Source organism: Medicago sativa, chromosome 2 (assembly GCF_051527215.1).
Source record: "Medicago sativa cultivar Bolivia chromosome 2, Bolivia_mono, whole genome shotgun sequence".
NCBI classification, from domain to species: domain Eukaryota; kingdom Viridiplantae; phylum Streptophyta; class Magnoliopsida; order Fabales; family Fabaceae; genus Medicago; species Medicago sativa.
In genome coordinates, this window is record NC_140750.1 from 1,365,125 (window position 1) to 1,384,060 (window position 18,936).

Below are 18,936 nucleotides of genomic sequence, written 5' to 3' on the forward strand. Positions count from 1 at the left end.
AATTTGCGGGTAATTACCCATAGCCAAACCCAGACCCATGAAAGCGGGGTTTTACCCTACCCATAGCGGGTATTTTTTGCGGGTGCCCATAGGGTCTGGGTCCAATTGCCATCCCTAAGTCTAGTGGCCAGAACAGAACTCACACAATTTAATTGTGGAGAAGTGGAGTGTCCGGAGTTCAAACCCCGACCCCTATATTATACTACATATAATATGCAATATCCCTACCAACTGAGCTAAGCTCACAGGGATAATAAGTAAATAATTTCTAGCATGAATAAATAATTATTTTGATTTGTAAAAAAAAAAATTGATTTTATTATCCTCTGTTTGGTAAAAATAGGAAATAGTTGATAAATTAGTGTATGGCGTATGCGCTTATAATTTAGCTTATGGTTGATAACGAATAAGATATGATTGAATTTCCCCCCCCAATTGCGTTGAATCTTCATAATTACTTTGATATAATTGAGCATCCGATGGATATTGGTATTTTCTTGCAAAATTTAAGGAGCATTTTCGGCTGATACATAAGAAATTTGATGAAATTCAAAATTCAAGAATCATGAAGTTTCTACCTCCAACAATGGCAAATGATGGAAACATCATGGATGATAGAAGGAAGAAACGAAAAGAAAAAAAAAATCAAGAGGTTAAAAACATAGGCTTTAGAGAAGAATGTGAATGAGATTGATGAGAGAGAATATAATAATGGTTAAAGTGCACTTTTCCTCCCTTAACTTTCAAAAATTTGTAATTTTGGCCCCCTAACTATGAAAACTATAATTTTGGCCCCCTAAGTTTTAGCCCCATTGCAAATTTGGTCCTTTTGGTCAATTTTGACCGGTCAATGCCCATGTGGCATGCCACGTGGGTAATTATTAAATTAAAAAAAAATAAAAAAAGTCACTTAATCATTTTTTAATTAAATAAATAAAATATCTAATTAAAAATATTAAAAAATTATGGAAAAATGAAAAATAATAAAAACATTGAAAAAAATATGAAAATTAATAAAAAAATTGAAAACAAATTCTGAAAATATTAAAAAATTCTGGAAAAATGAAAAATTAATAAAAAATTGAAAAAAAAATATAAAAAAATTCTGGAAAATTGAAAAATTAATAAAAAAGAAATTTTTTTAAAAAATACGGAAAAAATTTAAAAATTCTGGAAAAATTAATAAAAATAAAAAATGATTAAAAAAATAAAATAATCTAATAAAATGAAAAATAAAAATTCTGGAAAATATTTAAAAAAATTTCAAAATTTTCATTGTAATATGCATATTTCGAAATTTTCATTGTAAAATTCCCGGTTTATAAATACACAAAAATTCCCGAAAAAAATACTAATGAAAATTTTGAAATTTCGAAAAATACACAAAAAACATAAGCTCGGTTTATAAATACACATATTTTTTCCCTTATTCTCGGTTTATAAATACACAAAAATTTCCGGTTTATAAATACACAAAAATTCCCGGATATTTTTTTGGAAATAAATACACTGAAAAAACCTAAGTCGACATATATACTAATGAAAATTTCGAAATTAATTTCAAAAATTTCATTTTTTTAAAAAAGATTAATCTTTTTAATTTTTTCGAAATTTTCAAAATTTTTTAATATTTTTTTCATTAATTTTTCATTTTTCCAGAATTTTTTAATCTTTTTTATTTTTTTTAGAATTTTTCATTATTTTTCATTTTATTAGATTATTTTATTTTTTAATCATTTTTTATTTTTATTAATTTTTCCAGAATTTTTAAATTTTTTTCCATATTTTTTCAATTTTTTCATTTTTATTAATTTTTCAATTTTCCAAAATTTCTTATTTTTTATTAATTTTTCATTTTTCCAAAATTTTTTAATATTTTCAGAATTTTTTTCAATTTTTTTATTAATTTTTCAATTTTCCTGATTTTTTAAATACTTTTTATTTATTTAATTAAAAAATGATTAAGTGGCTTTTTTTATTTTTTTAATTTAATAATTACCCACGTGGCATGCCACATGGGCATTGACCGGTCAAAATTGACCAAAAGTACCAAATTTGCAATGGGGCTAAAACTTAGGGGGCCAAAATTGTAGTTTTCATAGTTAGGGGGTCAAAATTGCAAGTTTTTGAAAGTTAAGGGGGGAAAAGTGCACTTTAGCCTATAATAAATAGTCTTAAAAGTGAGATATAAAATATTGAATGCCCACATTAAGATTTTGATGAATAATTATTGACCTTTAGATTAAGTGTGTGTTTGGTTCAGCTTTGAATATAATTGATTCTGACAGAATTGATTCTGATAGAATTGATTCTGACAGAATTGATTCTGAGAGAAGAGAAATGAACGCTTAAGATTTGGTGTCAACAAATTCGTTGACACCTGATGTCAAAGGATCCTGACTCTAACTTAATTGAGAAAATTTTAATTAAAATAATGACTAGTTTAAAATATTAATAGATTGAAAACTAATTTCAAAGTGATTTATTTATAAAGACATGAATTAATTTAGTGGATTGCTCGAAAAACAGAAAGGAGAGAGACCTTACTATTTTACATCAAATGTTTCTCTCTTCAAGTAAAAAAATGGACAATAAGCCATCCTTCTTGTTCATATCTATATCGCAAATTCCTTTTATACATCGTTATAGATAACAATTGTAAACTATAGAATTTCATCTAAAGCTGTTATTTTTTTAATGTAGACTATAATCTTCATTAGAGAAAAACGGACCAACGTGTACTTTTGTGTGTATTCCAGTAATACTTCAAAATAATAAGAAAAATGTTATTAAATTTCCTTAGACAATTGTTAATAAATCGAATATAGTAAATTTAGTATGAAACTGTCTCATAAGTCCTAACTCAACTGGCAAAAATGCCGAAATTATTAGGTCGGACGTCATGACCGGGGTTCGAACTCCGATACCTCCACTTTGTGTGTGTGAGTTTATGATGGCAGACTGTAGTCGATCTCTTAAAACTATACCAAAAAATACATTTTTTTTATTTCCTTAACAAATGTCTTAGGGGTACCATTTTACGGTATTGACCTCCTCCCTAAATTTGTCATGTCCTTGGAACGATCTTAAAATATTGTACAGTTGAAGTTGTCACGTCTTCTTAAAATATTGTACATTTGAAGTTGTCACGTCTTATTCTTTATTTTTTAGAAGATCAAATCGAACTGGAACGATCTTAAAATATTGTTTGAAGTTGTCATGTCTTATTATTTATTTTTTAGAAGATCAAATCAAACTTATCACTATGTGTTCTAATATTAGTATGACACAAGAAATGATGAAACAAACAAATGTCACTTAATCCACCTTATTTTTGTTCCCAACATTATAAAGTACAAAACCACTTAACCTTGTGTTTAGCTCCAAGATTACACAATGATCCCTTAAAAGTTAACCCCGCCACTAGCAACCATCTACGTAACTGAGAAAGTTTTCTATGATTACAACCCCAAATCAAAAAGATTTGGGCACACTCATAAAATAAAATGAAAATTTAAAAGAGAGTAAAATTCAATAATATTAATTGATGTGACTAAAAGCCCGTTTGTTATAGCTTTTTTAAGGAAAAAAAAAAATCACTTTTTTTTAAAAAAATAATCATTTTTAAGAGTTTTGCATCCGTTTGTTACAGATTTTTTAAAAAAATCAGAATTTAAAAACAGCTTCAAATGAGAAGCTGTTAAGAGCAGCTTCTCAAAAAATAGATTTTTTTTATAGGAGAGAGAAAATATGATTTAAAAGATTGAGTAACAAAAAATCCCTTTTATATTTGTATCCAAACAAATTAGATTATTTGTTTAAAAAATGTGATTTTTATTACGGTAAACAAACGCAAAATAGATTCTGATTTTTCACAAAATCTCTAAAATATAATCTCTAATTATTTTATGTCAAAATCACTTTTATTTTAATCCATAACAAACGGGCCCTAAATTAATTTTGTTTTAATTCTTCAGTTTATATAAGTGTGTCTAAATCTTTTTGATTTAGGTTTGTGAGTATAATAAACTTTCTCCTACATAACTTGAGCCCTAAGTGTACAATATTGATCCGTCTAAGTGACATTTCTTTTATTTTTATTTTTATCAGTGGAGTACCATTTCATTAAATTAGCTAGTAAAGCACCCCAATTTCTTATGGTAACTTTTTTTTAATATAAACAACATTCATATATTCAAGTCGGCTAAACAAAAGCCCATATTGTCACTAGAGGAACAATTCAGAAAGTGCATTTGCTAGTTGATGTAAAATCAATCAGGCGCCAGAATAAGCTGACATCCGTCAACCAAACACTTGACCTTAATGTGAAATGAAGCCTCTAGATGAATCTAGGATTGATAACCTATCGCAATTGGATGCTCAATCAAATCATACTTAATTAAAATCTTAGGCAGTCTGATAAGCCTAATTTGTTTGCCCTAACCCCATTTGCAACTCCCGTTAACCCTAATTTGATTTAAATCACGTGTTAAATAACCTAGCATAGAGCAGTGCAAGTAATAAATGATGGGAATAACAAACTGAACACTACTTTTATTTAAAGCTCATGCTAATTGATCATACATAGAGCAGTGCACCTAGCCCGCCATTTTAAACTTGAGGCTATAAGGTTGTTAAGCTTCTGATTTAAAGTAGTTGTAGGGAATCATTGCTATATTAATGACAACTACTCAATCTAAGCCTTATGCAAAGTTCAAGTTTAAGCATGCTTAGCTAGAGTGTAATTAATCACTATAGGTAGGGATATGAACTCACTAGACGTGTTAGGATTTAATTGTCATCAGACTTTGCTTGCTCAATGTAGTTGTATGACATGTGTCGTGTGGTAATTGTACCGAGCTCATCATTTATACTCCCTCCGTTTCAAAATGAGTGTCGCTTTAGCTAATTGCACACATATTAAGGAATGGAATAAAGTAGTCAAATGTCATAGCAATTTTACCAAATTATCCTAATCAACTATTGGTTTGTTTTTCATTAAAGAAAAAATAATACTTTGAAAATAGTGTAACATAATATTAATTGAAGGGTACAATTGAAAAGAAAAAGTTATTATTGCATTGAAAACTGAAAGCGACATTCATTTTGAAACAAATTTTTTTGGCTAAAACGACACTCATTTTGAAACGGAGGGAGTACTTGAAAATCTCAATATAGGGCGGCTCATGCTAGGTGATATAGCTTTAACTTCAAGTCTACTTGTGGAGCTCAATGTAAACCAATTACTCATGTGCCATTACAAATACTAGACAACATTCAATTGCAGGTGTTTTCTCCCAGACTTTTGTTGGCAGTTCAATCTACTCTTGAGGGCACAAAAATTAAATGCAAGGTTGCTCATGCTAATCATGTCTGTGGCAAGTCTTCTATAGTCATCATGTCAGAGTCACTATATATATATACATGTACACTACCAAATGTTATTTATGAGTAACACTATAACAGACCCGTGCGACAGCGCGGGTCAAGAGTCTAATGTAGTGTAACTAGTAAACATTATTATTACTCGCATAATGGGTAACACTTATAAAAAAGTTCAAGCAAGTGAGGTTGGCAATTATCCGCCTACATCTCAATTATCCCCTAATAGTAATTGTTAAATATTGCCAATTTCTTATTGAAATTCAAGCAATTTCTCCTAGTCAAAACATCAAAGTAATTGTGGTCTTTTAAATTGTAAACAAGTACATGACAAATTTGCAAATAAGTATTATTGTTTTATGAACTCTAAAAACCAATGCATAATTTAGTGCAATAGAAATATTGATCGAGTTTGTACCCAAAAAAAAAAATATTGATCGAGTAATTGTGGTCTTTTAATTTGTAAAATTGGAGTTGTTAAATCTCTCTCTAAGTCAAAGGGAATTGGTTCAAAATATGTATTTTTATTGGCTATCAGTATCTCAAAGCCTCTTAATTGAGAAAATACCAATCATATCATCAACTGTAGCCAGTAAGATCTAAATATTAACATAACACAAGAAATCCATGAAATTAGGCATATATTCAATGGTTTTTAAGTCAATTTTCCAATGTAAACTTGGCATACAACACAGATACAATATAATAATACCTGCTTCTCTAACTTTACCAAGTGTTCTGTGATTAAAGTAGAAGCATATTGAAGTTATCTGGGTACAGCCAATACTTGTTTTTAATATTTATCCACTGAAGCAAATTCCTCTAAAGTAGAAACATATTGAAGTGCTCAGTACTATAAAAAATACATGGCCTGAAGGAAGAAATGAATGTTTGGTTAATAATTTTTCTTGTGTATGAGATCAAAACAGGGTACTACAAAAGTGTCAGTAAACACAAACTCGTTTCTTTGAATATAATGAAATCACAACAAGATATTAGAGGATTTAAGAGATTCTAACCCATTCTCCTATTGAAGAAACTTCTATTAACCTTCACCAAATTGCTCTTTCCATTTTTATCTGCTTTAATAGTGCTTAAAAGGTCGAAGACCTATCGATTCTTAGCATAGTTTTAAATTGTTGTGTTTATGTCGCAATCCATGATGTGGTCACGGGACATGTCAAACCTTCATGTTGTTACCCAAATCGTGGTCACAAACATTTATTTAACACCTTGGTTCTCAATACCCTTATCGTTTCCCCCCAATCACGAGATTTATCCGGAATTGAAACCAAAATACAACCTAACTGTCGAATCAGTGGCAACAAATTAAAAAAACATCAATCCACACAAAGCAAACAAAACCACCAGCCACTAAAATCCAACCAAAACAGAACAAAAAACAATAAAGCCAAAATGCAGACCTAACTCGAAAACATCCAGCTACAGAGACTCAAAACCTTGACTAAAAACCACAAAAATCACAGAAAATATACATGAGACAGCAGCAGAACAAGCTCAACCGTGGGAAGAAAAAAACACAAAACTGGCACCTTGACACACACCAGAACTGCTGCCACCGACCAGGACAAAAGCCATCCCCTAACAGAACCCAAAATACGCATCCAACATTGAAGCCAAACAAAACAAGCACAATACAACTAGACCGGTTAAAAGCCGACTACTTAGCCATACAATTTATCGGACCCCACTCCCACCAGGAAGGACCCAGCGCCACAACAATACCTAAATGTTTTCCACCACTTCTGGCGCAGTTATAACCTTAATCAAAAGTCATGTGATAACTACATTTTGCGGAGAAGTATGATTTAAACGCCTTTTTCCTGCCTACTAAAGTCTAAACTACACGTTATAATTATTGATAGTAACTAATGTCAACATACCAAATCTTCAAAAGATCATTTAGATATAGTTTCTTTTTAATAGGCTATCAAAACATTATATGCTATCAAAAGACGGACAAGGATCCCTTTGAGAAAAACAACCACTTAATCTCAATACGTGCCTCCTGCCCTGTGGTTATGCATCAAATCTGAATTAAGCATACGACTATACAAGTGACCAGAAAATGGATAAGTATTGATCCAACTGAAGTCATAAAGAGGTTTAATATAAATATATATAAACCGGTAGACAAGTACTAACTAAATCATACATAGGATCGGTTTTCCTTAACTAGTGCAGCAATACAACTTAACTAGTGCAGCAATACAAAGTTATGAACTTCATAATACTAAATCATACATAGCATAGGATAAGTTTTCCTTCACTAGTGCAGCAATACAAAGTTATGAACTTAATAATAAAAGCTAATGAAACAACATGCAGGATCGAGAGGATCGAGAAACTACTGCTTACATAATCTATATGTTATCAACAAACATAAAGTTAAGTTGACATGTTGTTGAGGCCCTCGGGCATATTGACAGTTTTTTCTCCATTTCTGAAAACTCATTCCTGCTCCTGATTGTCATGGTTTGTAAAATTCTTGCATTCTTCAGAATAAATTGCTCCAACATAAAATCACTTTGTTGGCCTGAAAAGTTCTCAACAGTGCAATTTTTAAGGTCTGATAAAAGGCATTGTGGGACAAATTCTGGTTCAACCCAATTTTCTTTAGTGCCTTCTTCATGCGCCATTGCGTCACATAACCCCTATTAATCATACACATGAAATAAAACGAAACATAAAAGTGTGTTAAGAAAAGATAAACCGAATACAATTCTTAAACTTGACAAACCTTGCAAATTTTGAGACTTTGAAGCTTAGGGCACTGTTGGAGCACATGTACTACCAAATCCCATCTATTGTGGAGCACCAAGTGAGTCAAATTATGAAAGATAGGAATGGCATCGTAAGGGCGTTGTAGTAGATTGACCATTTTAAACTAAATTATGTAAAACAAAAAAAAAAAAAATAACACTACTAAATGTGAATCACATTTCATTGTATTGAATTGAAGTAGCATGCATCATATTCACAATCAAACGAACCCGAATCACTGGATGGTCGTCTGTATACCAATATTCCACGATATTAAGGACCTTCAATGTATTTATGCACAAATACTTTATAGTAGAAAGTGCATTGACAGGAAAACAGTGACAACAAATTTGAACATCTGCTCTTAGCAATTTGGGGAAGGTTAAGGTTTTAAACTCTTGAAGGGTAAGAGGGTTCTCATGACCACGGAGTAATGCTTCAGATACTTGTAGATCCTCGAGAATTGGACATCCAGCTAAAAGCAACATAAAATCACGAACATCTAAGAAGCGAATATGTTCCAATTTCAGGGTTTTGAGTGATGGAAATTGAAATCTATCTGAAGAAAAAGAAAAACCATCGACACGGAACCAACTGAGGTCGAGACTTACAAGGGTTTTGCAGGTGAAGATGCTAACAGGTATTTTAGGGAACTCTTTTGGTAAGTAAAGATCAATATCAATATCATAAAAATGATTATCAATGTCCGATAAATCCACATCAAGGTTAAGAAAATGGAGACGAAGATGCTCGAGTTTGCGCTGAACAACAAGGTTGACCCATTTGGTAATACTGCGAATGGCGTAACCGTAACAATAAGCAAGATTAGGGTTATCGGATCCAATGTCGAGGCGGAAACTGTTGATGAGATTGGATCCAGCGGTGTCTCGAGAGACTAGAATGGAGTAGACGAACTCGTTAAAAAGAAGAGTGGATTCAACGCTATCGACATAGATATCGGGGAAGTGAAGATTGGGAACAAAGAGAAAGAGATGAATCCATCTCTTAGAAAGAACGCTTGTTGCAACAGCTTCTTTGGTGGTGAGAAGTGAGAGAATGTGAATCAGAATCACGTCCGGTAAACTGTTGATCATTTCACCTTCTTCTTCTTCTTCACTCCCCGGATTCAATCTCGGTGTACTAAACTAACGTTCATGCGGATCTCATCCGTCTCTTTGTGGCGTGTAGTTGGAAAAATTAAGGTTTAATAGCAGTTTTGCCCCCTAAGTATTAGGAAGTTACGATTTTCGCCCTCTAACAAAATAAAATACACATCTAAGTATTGTCCCTTTTGCAGGTTTGGCCCAGGCCAATTTTGACCAAGTCGATGCCGACGTGGACGTTACGTGTGTAATTTTTTTATTTTTTGTTTTATTTTTATAGTCATTAAAAATAAATAAAAAGTTACACATGTGGCGTCCAAGTCAGCATTGATTTGGTCAAAATTGATCTGAGGCCAAAACTGCAGAAGGGACAATACTTAGGAGCTTAATTGTATTTTATTTTGTTAGGAGTCAAAATCACAACTTTCTAATACTTAGGGGGCGAAAACTGTTATTAAGCCAAAAATTAATTGTTTAATAAGATACAATGATGTGATGATAAGCTATAAATAAACTATTGAAAAATGTTACTCCATAAGTTAGTAAAAAAATGGTTGTTGTCCCCTTGAACTTATCTCGGTTGATAAAGACAATGTATAGTTTATGTAGGGGGCAGAGTTTGAATTACGAACATCCCACTTCTTTAAATTGAAAATGTGTGAGTTTCAATCACTAGTCCCGGACATCCCACTTCTTTAAATTGAAAATGTGTGAGTTTCAACCACTAGAGTACTTGATAAAACAAACAGGATCCTTTGGTAAAACATGTTAATTTATGGTGGATAAGCTTCTATAACAAAAGAAAAACCCTGCTTGATAAATGTTATATCATCACACACTTATAAGTTATTTTACGAGTTTATAATGTATTTTTCATACGTTATTTCAAGTGTTTAAGCTTATATCAGTGGGTTGACATTTCCTTTATTGCACCAGACTCAGTTCATGATCATCTTCATCAGTTTGGTCATATGACGGGGTTACCGTGGTTTACACATTTTTTTCTGAAAGTAATTTGGCATGTTTCTGCCTGGGTTATTTGGAAGGAATGGAACAGCGGTATTTTTACGCAGAAAGATTTGGATTTGTATCATTTGACAGACAATGTCAAATGTATGTCTTTTTTATGGCTAAAGGTCAATAAGCTCACATTCGCTTTCAGTTATAATGACTGGTGGCAGCACCCTTTACATTGTATGTGTGTTATAGTCAAGGTCGTTCCTACGAATCTAGAGGCTCGACTCTGTAAGCAAAAAGAGGCCCGTAAAAAAATAAAAATGCAATTTTTTTTAAAAGATCAATCTCTTATTTAAATTGAAAATGAAATCCGTAAACATAAGAAAAAATGATGATAATTTAAAATTCTTTATGGTACGTAGTATGAATATGACAGTACTGTATTATAGAACAGTGAGTCACAAATATTTAATGTATAAAATGTCGCATCATGCCAAGGTATGAGATCAAAGATGTCTTTCTTAATTAACAGAAGCATGGTGGTGTAGCTAAGTATATTTTTATGTTATGATATTGGGCTATAATTTTTTTTTTCAGGCCCATACATTAGAGAGACCCAGCTCAATCCATTGAGTTGTTTGCACCTCGAGGGTCCGGCCCTGTTATAGTGTAACTTTCTTTTTGTTATTCTTTCGTAGTCTTTTTTTGATGGCATCAAACACTTAACATTGTATTTTTTTTGAGTTGTTCTCTTTTGCACACACCTCATGCGAGATGAACCATTTTTTATGATTTAATATATTTCATTTTGCCTTGTTAAAAAAAAATGTTTAAGCTTATAGCTTATTATTATTTCTTACCATTTTACCCTATTTATGTCACCTAAAATCCCGTTTATAATTTATTATTTTTTTAGCAATAATCTATTATAGTTTAAAATAAAATAAGCACGTTTTAAGATTAACTTTTTTAGTTGAATGAAATTTTGTTTTTGTTGATACATTTAATTCTAGTTAATTATATATTTTTGTAAGGACAATTAACCTATATTGTCACATATCCTAAAAAAAAATCTTACACTGTCGCATTTTATTTGTCCCGCTTTATTTTTTTTGCCTTTTATATCAATTCACGTCTACTTGTAAAAACATCATTTCACGTCTATTTATTTTCTGAAAAAATTCACGTTTATTGATGTTTTTTATGTCTTCACTTTTATATTTTATATCATGACATAATTCACGTTTATTGATGTTTTTTATGTCTTCACTTTTATATTTTATATCATGACATCTATTTTTTTTTTCATGTCTAAATCTTTTACTCTCTGTATTTTATCGTTATGTTTGATTTTTTGTATGGTATACTGAAGTAGAAAAAATACCGGAATATAAAATAAAATATATTAAATTAATAATTTTAAATTGCTAAATTCTAAATACTTGAATATTAATGGATGTTAATTTTATTATGAATTAAGATTGTCATTTTACATTTATTAGCTAGTTGAATGAATAATTTTATCAAACACTTCAACAAGCTTATCAACTATCAATCATCAGTCATAAACTATTAGATAACTTAACAGTTATCCGCTATTTTTATCAAACAGGGTCTAAGTTATAAACTCACGAGAAAGTGATAGCTATCAAATGTATTTTTTTTAGTAAAATGAATTTATAAGACATAAGCTATAACTCAATAAACGTCTTTCCAAGCAGACATTAATTGTCGCATTTATGTTGTGTGTGATTCTTATGAAAATTATTGGTTGAATTAATTTCAATGGTAAACTTAGAAGAAGCATTACCGAAACATCTTTATTAAATATAAGTAGTTAAACACGATGAAATACAATAAATATAGTATATTCATGACAAAATAACAAATATTACATTGTTGTTTTAAAATGACAATCATATTGAAAAAGAAAAATAATAGTACAAAATTGACAATTAAAATGAGGTGGAGGGAGTAAATTGTCGTGGCTATGAATGAATATTAAAATCAGCTAAAGCTAAAAGTATTTGAGGATTCTATATTATTTTCTCGTTAACTATTTAATCTTTTGATTAAATTTCCAATTGTAGGGTCGGCTAGTAATCTCTTGTTTATGAAAATACTTGAAATTAATCTTTAAACTATTTGTTAGTGATTTTCTTTTTAAGAATGGCTTACGAATCTTCCCTCAGAAAAAAAAAAAAAAAAAGAATGGCTTACGAATCTAATTAGGAGGAGTCTCTACATCGGGACTCATGAATTTGATATAAGAATTTAGGTTTAAATGTGTAATTGGTCCCTGCACCTTCAACAGATTTTGACATTGGTCCCTGCACTTTTTTTTGTTTGACATTGGTCCCTGCACTTTGTAAAAATATTGGCATTGGTCCCTGCACTTTTTTTTGTTTGGCATAGGTCCCTGCACTTTGCAAAAATATTGGTATTGGTCCCTGCACTTTGGAAAAATATTGGTATTGGTGCCATGTGGCATGAAATGATTGGGACCAATACCAATATTTTTACAAAGTGCAGGGACCAATACCAATATTTTTACAAAGTGCAGGGACCAATGCCAAACAAAAAAAAGTGCAGGGACCAATGTCAATATTTTTACAAAGTGCAGGGACCAATACCAAACAAAAAAAAGTGCAGGGACCAATGCCAAAATATGTTGAAAGTGCAGGGACCAATTACACATTTAAACCAAGAATTTATATAGGATTGAATAATCATATCCTTTGAACTATTGTTTTGACGTGGAATTAAGTTTGATTTATATCACTATAATAAAAAATACAACAAAATTGCAGATAATATTGTTTCAATCATGGTTGGTCGGTCATCAAATTGAAGTTGCTTCCACCTCAACAAGGATGAAGGAGTTAAAAAGTTGTTGATATTGAATGTTTTTGCGGTGACAATGTTGTTTGTAGAACACTAAATTACAGAAGTTTCACCCCAAGAAGAATGTTATGCACATGATCTATGAGAGTGGATTTTCAATGTGGTGTCTTTGTTCAGTTGGGAGAATTGGGAGAATATAAAATGGTTTGAAGACTCTAAAACATGGTCTGCTTCTTGTAGTTATATCTGCATTTGTTGTAGTTACGCATGATGAAATACAAAAAATAGGGTTATATTAAGAAATCGACTAGAAAAACAAATAAGCACTCAAATGAAGGCTTCTTTCCAAGACAGCTTGAGATAAACCACATAAGCAACAGCCATTGATTTCCAAGACAGCTTGATATTATGATTGTTGTGTGTGTGATCGTGAGTCATTACCTTATCTACCACTTGGATTTCACTAGACTAGTGAGGGATCCTATGATTGTATTATCAGGGCACACTTATGATAGAATTTCAATTGCAGAGTTGATAGACTCTGATCACTACACTTGTCCTACAAGCGGATAAAAACTGATTCACAATGCTTTAATACCAAACTATGCATTAAAGAGCCTTGTTCACTAATGGTGCTACGGAAAAAATGTATCAGTGAATGAGCCAACCACTAACAACGGTAGAGTGAGGCACAAGAATGAGAATACTATTTCTAGTTGGAAAATTGGCAACTGATTCAATTGATATCCATAGACAATTAGTATATGAGATTCGGTTACTCTCAACAACCAGAATGGACAACAGAAGAATCAATAGCAGAGGTAGGGGTCATTCCATCTCCTGTAACACTTAAAATCTAATGATTCAAGAACCAGAAACATGTTTTGATTGCATCATTCAAACTATCTATCTATAACAAGATTTTGAACATGGTAGCAAGGGCAGTTGACAACATATTTGAAGTACTTGAATTTAAGAGAAAATGTTGCAGCATTAATATATAGCTTATCTACGATAGATGATTGTAAAGTGCAAATTGGAGCAAGTTCTAAAGCAATGCTTGATCCAGTTGGCCTATTAAAAGAAGGTGCACCAATTGGTGAAAGACATGCATAAACTCTTCCAGTTTATAATCCCAATAAGGCAATCACTAAGAAAGACTCAACTGTTTCTGGAGGCCCGGATCTGCATGCAAAACAAAAAATATTGTAAGTTAATTGAATTGCATAAATTTAATAATTTTGATGTTAATTTTCCCATGTAAACTTGGCATCCAACACAAGTACAATATATCACTTGTTTCTCTAACCTCACAAATTGTTGTGATTAAAATATCAAATAAAATGAATATCTAGCTATTGTTCACCTATTGCTCTTACTAACTGTTCTCTCTTTGTGATGGGAATAATTCAAGCCAAAAACAAATGGTTTAATAGTTGTGTTTACTCAATTTGGTGCATATTTTGAGAGAAATAAGAAAGTAGAGTGAACTCAATATGGATCCAATTAATCTAGTTAAACTCATAGTCTATATGATAAAATCATATAGACCCAATTAATCTAGTTCATCAGAATCTTCATACTTTCCAATTGTGTGTTACAAGTACGTATGGATTTTGTCCCGAAGAATCCAAGAACATTTGCATCCAATAACTCATGTGAACTGTCGCATGAAATCGTAGACTTAAGCTGCACAAGAACTCTTGTGGCTCCCAAGCTTCTTACGCAAGTGTTGAATTTCGTTGAATTGAAGGATTGATAAGGAAATGATGAATTTAATGTGCTTTGATGAGAGGTTCTACCTGTTGAACCCATAACAAGTAATTTCCAGAATCTAGATACTCCAAAATTGCCACACAAAAAAAAAAAAAAAAAAAACGGTTTTTTGTGCGTCTAAGAAGACTAAGTGAGGAGAGACGCAGCAGTAGAAGAAGTGGAGGCACCCATTCTCGCGGTGGTGAGCTTGGAAGAGAGATTCTTCTAACTAGATTCTATTGATTCAATATTTTGTTATAATTGTGAGTGGGTAGGGTCCTTATATCGGCCTAGACTACAATGGACTTAACTGGTCAGGTTTTGCAACCAGTGAAGCATACTAAAGCTGGAACATAACTTAGCAATACAAACTAGAGTTGGTAACAAAGATAATTTAACCAACTGAAGTTTTTTTTTAAGAGTCATCTACCCAACTAACTGAATGTTAGTTAAGTCTTTCCTCCAATAAGCATTGATCTAATTGTAGTCATAAACAAGTTCAATAAATATATAACTAAACAAGTAGACAAGTACTAACTAAATCTTTTAAAGATGATGTTTTAACATGTGCAGCAAGACGGTCATTTAAAGATGACATTCATAGTAGCTCATAGTTCAAAGATCAAACCACAAAGTCAAGCAGTTGCAGGGTAGAACCAATGAAACGAAAGGTAGGATAAAAAAACTGCTACTTACCAATATAAACTGAAAGTTGACATGTTGCTGAGGCTTTGAGGCACGCGGACAACTTTCTTTGTATTTTAGATGATTTGCTTTTGCACCAGATTATCATTGTTTTTAAATTTTTTGCATTTTCCAAAATATACTTTGCCAACACAAGCTCACCTTGTAGGCCTGAAAAGTCCTGCATAGTGCAAGTTCTAAGGGACGATAAAAGGCATTCAGGAACAAATTCTAGGTCCACCCATTTTTCAGCTTCTTCATTCTCTATTGACCCGTATGAATCCTAATAATAGTGCACATAAAATAAAATAAATAAAATATTAAGGAGTGTTTTTTTTAAAAGAAGAACATTAAAGTGTGTTGAGAAAAGATAAACTGAATATGATTGTAAGACTTGAGAGACCTGATAAAGTTTGAGATTTTCAAGCTTAGGGAAGTATTGGAGCACTCGTGCTACCAAATCCCAACAATCGTGGAGCTCCAAGTGGGTCAAATTATGAAAGGTAGGAATTTTATCATAAGGGTGTTGCGGCAGATCCCCCTGAATCATGTAGAAAGACAACTATCAAACAGGGGCAAAATTCCCAAGAAAAACAATGGAGTGAATCACAATTTTGTTTTGTTTTCCATCACATTCCATTGACGTATGGTATTGAATTGACCGACATGTTGACACCAATAATAATTTAAGAAAATAGATTGAGGTAGCAAACATCATAGTCATACTAAAACTGACCTGCAAGAATTTAAGGCCTAGTGTGTACAAATTGATAGGATCTACGCATAGATGCTCATAATTAGAAAGTGCTTTCAGCGGAAAATAACACTCACATTGAGTGATATCTGCACTAATCAATTTGGGTAAGCTTAAGCTTTTAAACTCTTGATGAAGAGTAAGAGAACCTGTAGGAGAATATGTAAGAATAGAAGACGATTGGATTTCTAAATAAGCTCGTAGATGCTCAAGATTAGGACATCCAGCTAGAAGCAACATAAAATCTCGATCTTCAGGGAAGACAATAAACCTCAAATTCAGGGTTTTCAACGAGGGAAATCCAAATCCAATTGAAGAAAAAGAAAAACCCTCCACACGGAACCCCAAGAGGTCAAGACTTACAAGGGTTCTGCATGTGAGGATGCTGATGGGCAATTTGGGATCTTCGTTCTCGTTCTCGTCCTCGTCCTCGTCCTCGTCCTCCTCCTCCTCCTCCTCCTCATCATCATCATCATCATCATCACGGTTAATCGCATGAAGATGGAGATAAAGATGCTCGAGTCCACGTTGAACAACAAGATTGACCCATTTGGTGATATTGGGAAAGCCGAGAGAGGCAAGATGAGTGTCAATGTATACAATGTCGAGGCGGAAAGTTTTGATGAAATGGGAGCCAGCGGTGTCGCGAGAGACCAAAACGGAGTCCACAAATTCGTTAAATTTGTGATTAGAATCAACGTCATTCACTTTGACGATGCCAGGGAAATCGATACTATCAACAGATTTCCATAGATGAGTCCATCTCTTGGAAAGAATGCTTGTTGCAACAGCTTCTTTGGTTGGGATAAGAGATAGAATGCGGCTCAGAACTGCGTCTGGTAAACTGCTGATTTTATCCACACCTCTTCTCCGTCGCCCCATTTCTGCTTCTTCTTCGCACAAATAGGATTTTTTACGGGTAAAGTAAAGGTGTAGTAAACGAGGTTTTGGCTCTTTAATTTGAAGGTAGCGCGTGAATTTTGGAAAGACCTTGTTCAAACTTCCTTCGTTGGTTCTTAATATAAAAAAAATAAATTAAAAAAGAAAATTGAGGAAAAAATAAATTAATTTTTGTTTACTCATTTGTCTTTTATAAATTAGAAGGAGTGATGTTATTTTTTTTTTAAGTGAATTGTTTGAAGATTCAGATTCGATTCTTCCGAGGTAAATTTTGATGGACCGATTTCATATAGAGGTTTATTTTGGCTTTAAATGATAGCCCACAAGTGTACCCTAAAATTGGATCTTTCAGATTAGCTGATCGTTAGATCGATAACGAGTTTTAAAAAAACATTACAATTGTGATAGTTAACTTTGAGATTTTCCTAAAAAAAAAAACTTTGAGATTAGATTTCCTCAAAAGAAAATAAAAAACTTGGGGAATTAGTCACTTTAGTCCCTGAATGAAGATAAATTGCAAAATAGTCCCTGAATGTAGACTTTGTTAGTCAATTTAGTCCCTGAATGCAGACACCGTTAGTCAATTTAGTCCCTGAATGTAGACTTCGTTAGTCACTTTAGTCCCTGAAATTGACCATGCAGGGACTGTTTTGCATATTATCTGCATTCAGGGACTAAATTGACGAATCGTTCCCCATTCAGGGACTAAAGTGACTAATTCCTCAAAAAAACTTTTAGATGGAATTGAGTTACAACGTGTATATCAATGACAATGGACAAAATTAAAGGATACACATGGTTGATGTGTAAGGCGAAGCTAATAATTTTTAAATTAAAGTGACACCGAGAAAATAAAAACTAAAAATAACTATTTAAATTTGTTTTTGTTTGAGTTCGATGACAAAATGGTCAAATTTATCTACAATCTACAATTGACTTTATATTAATCTGATTAGCAATGTCTACCAAAATTCATTATCCGTTTTATTTTTAAATCATGTATCGACGGTTTTCATTGATAACAAAACTCTCTTTATAACCAATAAAAAGTCCAAAAGTATCAAAAAAAAAAATAAGATGAAACAAATTTATCAAACAAGGGAAAATATTTTTACTTTCTTTTTCGTTTTCCTAATTCATGATGGAAAAAAACTTATTTAAGGTGGCTAGATATATATTATTAGGATAGCTAAATATAAAATAAACTTAGTTATACAAATAAAAAAAAATTGGGGTAGCCCAAACTACCGCATAGTTGTTCATAGCTTCACTCCTTGTAATGTTGGTGCGACATTCTTTGACAATAAGGTGAAGATAAATATGTGTTTGAGATATCATGATGAGAGCTTTATAAGTGTTAAAATCATGCGGTTACCTTTGAAATATCGAAGTGGGGTGATGCTATGTTTTTTTTGTCAAGTAATCTAATGGTTAGATTCACATACTATAAGTGTGGAGAAGTGGATAATTCAGAGTTAAACTCATGACCTTACAATCTATTGTCTATGGAGCTACCAACTAAACTATTTACATGATGAAACTTATGGTTTATTAGTTGTCATCAAGTGGATTGCTGGTCTCAATAATGTATTTTTGAGATAGATGCAAAGTGGATGAGTTGAATAATTTCAATAAGCATTTTGAAGATTTGTCATATTTTAGTTTTATTATTAGAGGCTGTATTTCTTGCACATTATATATAAACACAATAATTTAGATTATTACAAGACAACAATCACGAGGAGTGACATGCAGTGATATAAATGTAACAAG

General features: G+C 32.1%; 3 protein-coding genes across 4 annotated transcripts in view; all 3 read right to left on the bottom strand.

Moving 5' to 3' along the window:
* Positions 1 to 18,936, bottom strand: part of LOC146943441 (F-box/FBD/LRR-repeat protein At4g00160-like) — a 66,814-nt gene that overhangs the window by 22,742 nt on the left and 25,136 nt on the right. The window lies entirely within an intron of this gene.
* Positions 7,483 to 9,322, bottom strand: LOC146943445 (FBD-associated F-box protein At4g10400-like). Its single transcript, XM_085741708.1, has 3 exons — positions 8,397 to 9,322; positions 8,144 to 8,290; positions 7,483 to 8,057 (listed from the first exon to the last, which is right to left on the bottom strand). Exons 1-3 carry the CDS (start codon positions 9,258 to 9,260, stop codon positions 7,767 to 7,769), a joined length of 1,302 nt encoding a protein of 433 aa, XP_085597834.1. The 5' UTR covers positions 9,261 to 9,322; the 3' UTR covers positions 7,483 to 7,766.
* LOC146943446 (putative F-box/FBD/LRR-repeat protein At4g13965) lies at positions 13,787 to 17,362 on the bottom strand. Its single transcript, XM_085741702.1, has 4 exons — positions 16,246 to 17,362; positions 15,913 to 16,050; positions 15,522 to 15,792; positions 13,787 to 14,255 (listed from the first exon to the last, which is right to left on the bottom strand). The coding sequence occupies exons 1-4, from the start codon at positions 17,143 to 17,145 to the stop codon at positions 14,221 to 14,223; spliced, it is 1,344 nt and encodes a 447-aa protein (XP_085597828.1). The 5' UTR covers positions 17,146 to 17,362; the 3' UTR covers positions 13,787 to 14,220.